The sequence below is a fragment of the Carassius auratus genome, unplaced genomic scaffold, assembly GCF_003368295.1.
Source record: "Carassius auratus strain Wakin unplaced genomic scaffold, ASM336829v1 scaf_tig00003102, whole genome shotgun sequence".
Lineage (NCBI taxonomy): Eukaryota > Metazoa > Chordata > Actinopteri > Cypriniformes > Cyprinidae > Carassius > Carassius auratus.
The window spans coordinates 544758-556501 of NW_020523502.1; the positions used below are offsets into that span (position 1 = coordinate 544758).

The window sequence follows — 11744 nt, forward strand, 5'->3', positions numbered from 1 at the left end:
GAGGGGAGGAGGCGTATCTGTGCGCTGATTGGACAATATCCACGTCTCTCATTCTACAGTTCAACAAAATTAATGTGTCTTATGTAGCCTATTATATTTACATTATTATTATTAGTATTATAATTATTATAAACTATGCTCATATTAGTCGTAGTGGCTTGTATTAAGTAACATCCACAATAAATGAACGAAATAATACATAAATAATTATATATATATATATATATATATATATATATATATACAAACAGTAAAAAACAGAATTCTCTTTCCCCAAAATGTTTTAAGTTATTATAAAAGTATTATAAACACAACCAGGAAGTACAAAACAAAAACAAAAATGCATATCCTTCATAATAATAATAATAATAATAATATTAATATAACAAAATAAAATATGATTGTCGAAATGAAGTTACATTTCTTATTTTTATTATTATTATTATTATTATTATTATTAAGATTTGGTCCGTCTGTGAGAGACGCGCCACATGGCGGCGCGGCGGTGACGTCATCAGCGTGCGCCAGCTGCCCCAGAGCCACATTGGCGGATGATGTAAACAACCGCAGCGCGAGTCTCCTCTGTTGTCCGTCTGTCTTTATGAGCGAGATCGGCCCTTCACACTGCCGCGCGTCTCCCGCAGATCATGCCCCTCGACCCCGACCCTCCTCCGGCGAAGAGATTTAAGCCGGGCTCTCCCTTCTCCCGCCTGGATAACAAGAAGCCGGGCATGCTGCTGCCCAGAGCCGGACACGCGCCCTTCAGCGTGGACGCGCAGCGCAAACAGCTGCCCATCTATCAGAGCAGAACCCAGCTCATCAACCAGATCCGACAGCTGAACAATACTGTGTTCATCGGTAAGACTGCTAATACACAATCACACGTGTTATGATCCAAACTCAGTGTTGTCGACCCGGGGCCCGATCCTCGTATCTCGCTAACTCTGTTAGCTGGATTTGACTCTTTTTACTTTGATTTGTCTCGATTTTGCATTATTTGGCTCTTCGAAACTCATCATGTAATAGCAGTTGGTCCTTAAACTTAAAACCCCGCTCAGGAGCAGCTTATTTCATGTAAAAATGGATTAGATTGCATATTTTTAGGTATAAATGATATTTAAAATCAATCCCAGCCATTGCAACTTTATAAGAAGAGTACTCTACTGATCCGGGGACAATAATTTAAAATAAAAATATCGTTAAAATGTATTTGAAAATAATATTATAATGCTGTTTAATATAGACACAGCCAGTTGTACTCATTGAGAGATATGATCGTGATAAAATAATAACTTTATAATCGTTTTACATACAGTTATTCCGAGTCGTGCAGTGCTGACAGATTTTGTGTGAGTCTTGATGGAGCGCAGAGATGCAGATAACTTGATCTTCACTTTAAACTTGAAACTTTAATGCTTAATCTTCTTCAAAGATAAAATTACATTTAATGCCTTTACAGATACTTGTAACCATGAATATAAAATAATTGGGAATCATGTTAAAAATATAAAATAAATAAAAACATTTAATTTATCTGTGTATAATATAAAATATATAATGAGTAGAAAAAGGGTAATGAGTAGAAAAAAAGTTTTTACACATATTCACAATATAAAGTTAAAACATTGTAAATAGGAAAATAAGGATATTGAAATGAGGAAATTAATAGTGTGTCAATAATGCAGAAGAACAATAGTAAACACTCAATAATCAGTTAAAGGCAATTGATAATTGAGGAGACCCATTGATGCAATCATGTCGATGATATCGCTGGAAATGAAGTGTCCCAATCTAAGCAAGCCAGAGAAACAAAAACTCCCATCGGTGACAGAATAAACCTTGGGAGAAACCAGGCTCAGTCCTCAAACCAGCAGTTGATCCAAGCTGCAGCAAACTCAGATTGTGCAGAGGACTCGTCTGGTTCCTGTGATCCTATTCTGATCAAGTTGTGTTTTTCAGTGTATTTGTGAGGATATTTTTCACTATACAGGTAATGTTTTCCTGTTGCAGGTGAGACGGGCTCAGGTAAAACCACGCAGATACCGCAGTACCTGTATGAGGCCGGCATCGGCCGGCAGGGCATCATCGGCATCACTCAGCCGCGCCGCGTCGCCGCCATATCACTAGCAGCACGAGTAGCCGAAGAGAAGAAGGTTCAGCTGGGAAAACTGGTGTGTTTCATGCCTGAAGATCATATTACACTTCACTTTCTCCCTCTGCATCATCTGTATATGAATGTCTCTGATCTCAGGTGGGCTACACGGTGCGCTTTGAAGACGTCACGTCGTCGGAGACCAAGCTGAAGTTCATGACGGACGGGATGTTGTTGCGGGAGGCCATCAGTGATCCGTTATTACTGCGCTACACCGTGGTGATCCTGGACGAGGCTCACGAGCGCACCGTTCACACAGACGTGCTGTTTGGCGTGGTGAAGGCCGCTCAACGCAAGCGCATTGCACAGAACAAAATACCTCTGAAGGTACGACAGAACCCGCTTTGTAAATATTGACATTAAAATGTTTGCCCTCGATATGAGATTTTAGTACAGCTAGTTATTCTTCAAGAGAACCTGATTTATCCTTAAGATCCAATTAAGACATTTGTTAGAAAAGTTGCAACAAAGTAGTTGCCGAGCACAAACATAACCAAGGTGTGTGTTTGTAGAGTAATTATTTAATTGTTTTCTACGTTTTCTCAGTTTAAGGTAACTGAGACTTGTTATAGCACTTATATATCATTGCTCTTTTGTTGTTTTTTATTGCTTCCTCATTTGTAAGTCGCTTAGGATAAAAGCGTCTGCTAAATGACTAAATGTAATTTACAACAGTTTTGAACGTGGCTCGGCCAATCAGAATCAAGGGCTGGAACTATCTGCTTTATAGAATAGTTTTTATTTTTATTTTAGTTGAAGTTTTTGTAATTTTGTTTTGCATTTTGCCATTTTTATTAGTTTTTATTTATTTGTTTATTTGTTTTTAAAAGTCCATACAGTTTGGTTTTTATACATTTTTATTTCAGTTTAGTTTTTTTATTTATTTTAGTTTGTTTAATTTTAGTATTGTACTTCATCAAGTTAAATTAAATAAAAATAGAAATGTTGCATTGGCTGTAGTTTTCTCTAATGTGAATTATATTGGTAAAATACATATAATTTGTATTTGTATATTTTAGTTAACATTTTTAGTAATTTTTTTATCAATATGTTTATATAGTTACTCTTATTTTTTATTTCAGTTTTAGTTATTTTTCCAAGTTAAGCTAAATAAAAAAAAGTGAAATATTTCCTTGATTAAAATAAGCTGAAACAAAATACATTGCAATATCCATATTTTTGTGAAGGTTAGGATATACATTTGAAAATCTTTTATAGAATGTTCAGCGGTCAAAAATGTAACAGTGATGACATCACTATAATATTTGCATGCTGGACTCTGATTGGTCTGTATTTGTTCATGTGTGCTGCAGAGATGCTGTAGTGTTTACTGTAAGTGAATGCTGTTGGTCTGTAGGTTGTTGTGATGTCTGCCACGATGGACGTGGATCTGTTCTCTGAGTACTTCAACAAATCTCCGGTTCTGTATCTGGAGGGCCGACAGCATCCCATTCAGATCTACTACACCAAACAACCTCAGTCCGACTATCTGCAGGCCGCGCTCGTCTCCATATTTCAGATTCACCAGGTCCGTCACACACACACACACACGCACACAGACACACACAGACACACACACACACATATGACCGATTACACTGTCATAGTCTTCTGATCACGTCTTTGACTTCTAATAAGTTGTAATGAGTTGGTCTGTGTCTTTTGGCTTGATTGATGTGTGTCTTATCATATTTACATTATATTCCTTTTGCTCACAGCATTTATTATATATATATTTTTTATTATTATTATACATTTTTTGCTTCAAATGGTTATTAAGTACAAGTCAATTCTGGATTTTTTTTATCTTGAAGTGCAGGATTATTTTTTTATTTTTTTCAAATGTTATTAAAAAAATATCTTAAAAAAAATAAAAATCATTTTCTTAAAAAACTAACATAAAAATATTTTCTCAAAGAAAAGGAAAAAAAAAATATATATATAATAAAATCATCAATACTTTTTTCTTTATAAATTATGCTTATTGCAAAAAAACTACTTATTTTCTTAAAAAAAATTTTTTTCTTAATTTAAAGTCTGTTTTCTTTAAAATCTATACATATTTTCTTAAAACATGCTTACTTAAACATTATTTGACAATTAATTAAACATTACTTGTTATATTTAAAAAATATTTATTTTTAAAATATAATCTTTAAAGATATTTTCTTATTTTATTTAAATAACTTATTTTCCTAAAAAAACAATACTTAACGTAGTTTCTTTAAAATGTTATTAAAAAAATTACACTTATTTTCTTTAAAAAAAAAATACTTTCTTCAAAAAAATACTTAAACTTTTTTTTTTTTTTTTTTTACAGATAATACGATTTTTTTAAAGCAATACTTTTTAAATAATAATAATAATTTATATAAAATGCTATTTTCTTAATACTTACACCTATTTAAAAAAAATATAAAACTATAGTCATTTTCTTACAAAATAATACTTTTCTTGACACATTACCAATTTGTTTCAAAGGTGATATTTTTTCTCTTCAAACATGATGCATATTTTCTCACAGGAAGCTCCAGCGTCACATGACATCCTGGTGTTCATGACGGGTCAGGAGGAGATTGAAGCGCTGGCTCGCACCTGTCGGGACATCTCCAAGCACCTGCCGGAGAGCTGCGGGCCGATGACCGTGGTGCCTCTGTACGCCTCTCTGCCGCCGGCTCAGCAGCTGCGTGTGTTTCAGCCCGCGCCCAAGGTCCCCGCAGCACCAGACACTCACGCCTCACGCTGACCCCGCGCTCTCTCTCTCACCCTGCTGTCTGTGCTCCACAGGGCTCTAGGAAGGTGATTCTCTCCACAAACATCGCAGAAACCTCCATCACCATCTCCAGCATCAAATACGTGATCGACACCGGGATGGTGAAAGCCAAACGCTACAATCCAGGTCAGACTCTCAACCCTCTGAAGCTCACTCCTGTGAAGAACATTATAGAATCCGAATCTTTATGGTCATTATACAGAAAGTGCAACAAAATTATGTGCAAAAACAGTCTATAACTCAAAAAACGGTCACACTTTATTTTAGGGTCCAATTCTCACTATTAACTAACCATTAACAATGACTTTTGCCTCAATTAACCCCTTATTTGCTGCTTATTAATAGTTTATAAGGTAGTTGTTAAGTTAAGGGTATTGGGTAGGATTATGGATTATATGTACTTTATAAGCACTAATAAACAGCCAATATGTTAATAATAGACATGCTAATAAGCAACTAGTTATTAGTGTGAATTGGACCCTATACTAAAGTGTTATCCAAAAGTGTGTGTGTGTGTGTGTGTGTGTGTTTGTGTGTGACCCTGGAGCACAAAACCAGTCTTAAGTGTAAATTTTTCAAAATTGAGATTTATGCATCATCTGAAAGCTGAATAAATCATCTTTCCATTGATGTGTGGTTTGTTCGGAGGACAATATTTGTCTGAGATATTAACTATTTACTATCAGTTTCTTTGCTGTTACTGTCCTGTACGGTCTTCCTGAGGGTAAGAGTAGAAGCAGATGGTGTGCTGCAGCTCCTGATCGTCTGTGCTGTACTGATGAGCTGTAGTTGTGTTGATTCAGACAGCGGTCTGGAGGTGTTAGCAGTGCAGCGTGTGTCTAAAGCTCAGGCCTGGCAGCGCTCCGGTCGAGCCGGGAGAGAAGACGCCGGCTCATGTTATCGTCTCTACACTGAAGAGGAGTTTGACAACCTGGCCAACATGACTGTACCCGAGATACAGAGGTACGGCCCTCACCGTCTGCACCGGGGTCAGAACAGACCGTATAAGACACGTATATTATCTGCATGTTTTTTTTTGCTTTTTTTTTTCACATTTTAAAAATGAAAAAAAAGAAACATTTGAAGCATATATATATATATATATATATATATATATATATATATATATATATATATATATATATAAAACATTTTTTTTTTTAAATTTATCTATATTGAAACTTAATTTTCTTTCTTAATTTTCTGTCATTTATTTTCTCAAAACCCATTTTCTTAGAAAAATGAGACATTAAAGATACAGCTCTTTTTACATGATACTTATTTTCTTTCTTTTTTTTTAAATAATACTGTTTTTCAAGATTTTACAGTACTGCTTTTAAGTTTGTTTTACAACATTTATGGTTTTCCTTGAGCTAGAAAACTATTTATAAAAAAAATACTATGTATAAATGCTTAATTTCTTAAAACAATACTTGTATTAAAAAAAAGATGGAAAAGAATATGCTTATTTTGAATTTAAAAATAATTATCTTAATGGTGCAATATTTTAAAATTATGTAATTTCTTTCTTAAAATTATACAGTTTTTCAAGTTTAAACAATTATTGTGGGTTTTACTACTAGTGCAAAAAAATATATTTTTTGTTAAAAGTACTTATTCTATTAAAAAGTAATACTTATTTTTTAAATGATACTTATTTTGTTAGAAATAGTATGCTTTTTTTTCTTTGCAAAACAATACTTGCTTTCTTAGAAAAAAGCCTAATTTAAAAGATGCCATTGTTTTTTACTATGCTCTTTAAAAAACAAAAAAAAAAAAGTTTTGCAACATTGTTTTTTACTGTTTAAAAACAGTGTATTGTGTTGTGTATCTAGAAATTGCATTGCATTCTTTTTTGATTCATTCGTCTGTGTTTGAGCACAAGAACAGCCGTTTAGCTGACAGATGCAAACTAACACGAGTTTGGTAAAGCTGTACTTTCACGCTGCGTGTGTGTGTGTGTGTGTGTGTGTGTGTTCCCCGATGATTGCAGGTGTAATCTGGCCAGTGTTATTCTGCAGCTGCTCGCTCTGGGCGTCCCTGACGTCCTCAACTTTGACTTCATGTCCAAGCCGTCGCCTGGTGAGACTGTATGCTGTGTGATGGGAGGTTGATCTGTGCAGTGTTGTGTTCTCTGCTAACGTCTCGTGTGTGTGTGTGTGTGTGTGTGTAGAGTCGCTGCGGACCGCTGTGGAGCAGCTGTGTATCCTCGGCGCCGTCGACAGAAAAGACGATCACGTTTATTTAACGCCGCTGGGCAAGAAAATGGCCTGCTTCCCTCTAGAGCCTCGCTTCTCCAAAGTAAGAGGAACTCGTTGACTTGTCATTTGATGAGCTATAGAAATACAGATTGCTTCAATTTAAGACTTTTGCGTGTCAGTGTTACGACCCTGTTTATGGACCAACGTAAGAAAGCCATTTTTTTTTTTAGAGCAACAAACACTACAGTGGCTAGTGTAGTAAAAAAATGCAAGTGATCCCTCTGGCATCTGTACTGAAGCGTCTCCGCACAAACTAATAGATATAGAGCACATTTATCTGGGTCTAACGTTTAAATAACGTTACTATTTTATATCTAAATAGCATAGACATAGGCTCACTGTCTCACTGGCAAAAAAAGAAAAACTAAAACTTATATTTAACAAACAAAAAATGCTCCAAATGTTTTTAAAATTAACTTAATAAAAATATAGTTGAGAAACCATTATAATTAATATCTGAATATCTCAGTAGTTGAGATGCTATTTTTCAGTAATAATTTGATTTAGATTAACTTAATGCACGTCATTTTTACCTGATTTAATTTCTTGGGTATTACTATATAATTTTTATTGACTTGATAATATATAAACATATAAATGGCTTCACAATAACATATTTTTGTCTAATAGCAAAATGTTTGTTTTCATTGTGCTTTTTTTTATTAAGTATGTTTATATAGTTTTTATTAATTTGATTTGATAAAACACCTTTGTTTTACTGTTTGCATGAATTTGAATACATTTTTATTTGTTTGCTTATTTTAAAGTCATGTTGTTTAGGATTGTAATGTTTATTACTTTGAATTCATTTTTATTAATTAATTTTATTTGATGTATAAAATATAAATTGCTTTGCTTTATCACTTTTTGTCTAAAAGTATTTGCATATATATTTATGCATTTATGAAGAGCAGTGTTAGCATTACTGTGTTAATATTTTATTAATATTTGAAATATTTTTTATATCATCTATGTTCATTTTAGTCAAAGTGTTAGTAATTATTATTTTTACATTAATAAGTTATTATTTTTTACTTCTATTTTAGTTTGAGTCAGTTTAGTACATCGAAACTGAATGTGACTGAGTGTGTTGTTGTTCTGCGTCTCCACAGACTCTGCTGATCTCTCCTGATTTCTCCTGCGCTGAGGAGATTCTGACCATCATCTCGCTCCTCTCCGTCGACTCGGTCCTCTACAATCCTCCCGCGCGCAGAGACGACGTCCTCGCCGTCCGTAAGAAGTTCATCTCCAGCGAGGGCGACCACATGACGCTCCTCAACATCTACAGGGCCTTTAAGAAAGTCAGCGGGAACAAGGTACTGACACCAACGCTGCAGACATGAAACAACTTCTTCAGGGCAGTGCTAAATAAAAATGCTTTGTTAAAATTACTAACATTTTCCAGATTCTGCGAGGTGTGTGTACACTTGTGAGGACAGCTGATATTAAAGAAATGCGTTTGCATGTGAATTGACTGTTCTCTCTCTGCTTCAGGAAATGTGTGTGTGTGTGTGTGTGTGTTGTGTTTTCACAGGACTGGTGTCGAGAGAACTTTGTGAACAGCAGGAATATGGGGCTGGTGTCGGAGGTTCGAGCTCAGCTCAGAGACATCTGCATCAAGGTACACACACACACACACACACACACACACACACACAGACAGACAGACACACTCTCTCTCTCTCACACACAACCACGCACACAAACAGACATACACACACACACACTCTCTCTCTCTCTCGCACACACACACTTTCTCACACACACACACATGTTTGTTTTAGTGTAAAGTGTGTTCATCCCATAGGTGTAATGGTTTTTATACTGTACAAACTGTATATTCTATGGCCCTACACCAACCCTACACCTAACCCTAACCCTCACAGGAAACTTTGTGCATTTTTACTTTCTCAAAAAAACTCATTCTGTATGATTTATAAGTGTTTTGAAAAATGGGGACATGGGTTATGTCCTCATAAGTCACCCTCTCCTTGTAATACCTGTGTCATACCCATGTCATTATACAGAGTTGTGTCCTGATATGATACAAAAACATGAGCACACTCACAGACACACAGACACACTCTCTCTCTCTCTCGCACACACACACACACATACACACACACACACACACACACACACAGACACACACACTCTCTCTCTCTCGCACACATATACACACACACACACACACAAACTCTCTCTCTCACACACAAACACACATACACGCACACATACACGCACACAGACAGACACTCTCTCTCTCTCTCTCTCACACACAAACACACACACGCACACACATACACGCACACAGACACACTCTCTCTCCCTCTCTCTCGCACACACACACAGACACACACACACACACACAGAAAAACACTCTCTCTCTCTCTCGCACACACACACACTCTCTCTCTCTCTCTCGCACACACACACATACACACACACACAGACAGACACTCTCTCTCTCTCTCTCTCTCGCACACACAGACATACACACACACACACACACAAACACACACACACGGAGAGAGAAAAGCCAGGAGCAAAATGCAGCTCCTATGAGATTGGCTTGTATCTTAGAATGTGTTTGTAATAGCATTTAGGTCACTTTCTCTGACAGCTTCTGTAACTGTAATGTGTTGCACAAAGCAACACCAAGATCATGGGTTCACAGGGAATGCAGGTAATGAGATTTTATTTAATTATTTAATAAATAACCAATTATTTCTTCAGTCACTCTGGATAAAAGCATCTGCATGAATTGGCTCCATGTACAGTATCTGTGACATGACATCACAGCAAATAATTTTATTAGTTCTGGTTTTATTTATACAGTTTTTGTTAATATTTTATAGATTTACTGTTTTCACTTTATTATTTTTTATCATCATAGTCTTTCTCATAGTCTTAGTTTTTATAAATTATTTTTAATTTATATAATATGTGTGTTTTTGGCAGTTTTAATTCATATGCTCATATAGGTTTTATTAGGTTTATTTTAAGTATTTTTAGTTATTTTAGTACACCAAGTTAATGAAAAAGTTTTTATTTATGTATTTTACAAAAACACAAAATAAAATGTACAAAAAAATAAAAGGAAAAAACTATAATAGTGACATGCAAATGACATTAAATCAGACAAATGATGAGTGTGCATGATTAAGTGCCTGTGATCTTGTGCTGCTCAGATGAACATGAAGCTGGAGTCGTCTCTGTCGGACCTGGCGAACGTGCGGCGCTGTCTGGCTCACGGTTTGTTCATGAACGCGGCGGAGCTGCAGCCGGACGGCTCTTACGTGGCTCTGGACACACACCAGCCTGTGGCCATCCATCCCTCATCCGTCCTGTTCCAGGCCAAACCCGCCTGCGTGGTGTTCAACGAGCTCCTGCACACGTCTCGCTGTTACATGAGGGATCTGTGTTTGGTGGACGCCGACTGGCTGCAGGAAGCCGCGCCGGAGTATTTCCGCCGGAAGCTGCGTGCAACCAAGAGTTAACGCTTTCCAAATGCTACAGTTTGATGTTTCTGAAAACTGCATGATGGAAAGAGAAAAGCCAAGCACTCCAAAAGTTCATCTACTGATGCGTACCGTTTTTTCACAATATGCAACAGTAGATGATCTGTTGGAATGCTTGGCTTTTTTGGATTTGATATGCAACACATTAGGCAGTTTTTGCCAAAGAGTTTTGCTTTGTTAACTTTTCTAGAAGTGAGTCCTTTCTACTTGCTATAAATCTTAAGATGGCACGCCTATTTCTAGCTCTTTTACAAAATGCTGAAGTCTGATTGAATGAAATTCAGGTTCACTTCCTCAAATGGCTGCATGTGTTTTTGTTCAGCTCAATGCGTTTGCCATAAAACTTGACTAGTATGTTGAGTGTTTTGGGATCACGTTTATGTTTGAACAAGTTAAAATGAATACAGATGTGTGTGAAAGAAGCTGGAGATCGATCAGAGATTGATAATGTGATGGCAGGGTCATATTTCATCTCAAAAATATATTTTGCATAAAGCAAATTAAGCATATTGTTGATTTTTAGGTCGGGTTATTGTAGTTAACCAATGCTAAAAGCATAGAAAAATAGTTACTGAAATAAAATATTTAAAGAAAATTAGAAGATAATTTCTCATGTACAAAAAAAAAAAAAAAGTAAATAAAAAAACTAAGTAAAATAAAATATAAAAACCGTATATATATATATATATATATATGTGTGTGTGTGTCTGGGTATATATATATATATAATGTACACACATATATACATATATACACACACATATATATGTATGTATATATATGTGTGTGTGAATATATGCGTGTAATTTTTATTTTAGCTAGCTTCTGAAGCACATAACTAAAGCTGAAGCGCAAAAAAAATTAATAAAAACATATATACATTTTTTTTTAAATCACAAAATACAAAAAATGCACACTAGATTACAAAAACTAAAATTTAACTGAAAAGTTAAACAAAACAGATTCATATAATTAATAAAAGCTACAATAACATCTCATAATGATGATAAAATAGGATCATTGTGGGATTATTTTCA

The 11744-nt window shown here is 35.4% G+C and overlaps 1 protein-coding gene across 1 annotated transcript; it reads left to right on the forward strand.

The window, feature by feature from the left end:
- The first annotated feature begins 509 nt into the window (after window positions 1–509).
- dhx33 (DEAH (Asp-Glu-Ala-His) box polypeptide 33) lies at window positions 510–11065 on the forward strand. Its single transcript, XM_026243360.1, has 12 exons — window positions 510–858; window positions 2011–2171; window positions 2252–2479; window positions 3510–3680; window positions 4677–4862; window positions 4940–5051; window positions 5729–5888; window positions 6919–7007; window positions 7099–7226; window positions 8299–8502; window positions 8721–8807; window positions 10378–11065. The coding sequence occupies exons 1-12, from the start codon at window positions 648–650 to the stop codon at window positions 10684–10686; spliced, it is 2046 nt and encodes a 681-aa protein (XP_026099145.1). The 5' UTR covers window positions 510–647; the 3' UTR covers window positions 10687–11065.
- The last annotated feature ends 679 nt before the right edge of the window (window positions 11066–11744 follow it).

Excerpts from the sequence above, each read along its gene's own strand:
- dhx33 (XM_026243360.1), top strand. The coding sequence starts at position 648 with ATGCCCCTCGACCCCGACCCTCCTCCGGCGAAGAGATTTAAGCCGGGC. Across the intron at positions 5,052-5,728 it reads AGCCAAACGCTACAATCCAG|ACAGCGGTCTGGAGGTGTTA; the intron begins GTCAGACTCTCA and ends GTGTTGATTCAG. Across the intron at positions 8,503-8,720 it reads AGAAAGTCAGCGGGAACAAG|GACTGGTGTCGAGAGAACTT; the intron begins GTACTGACACCA and ends GTGTTTTCACAG.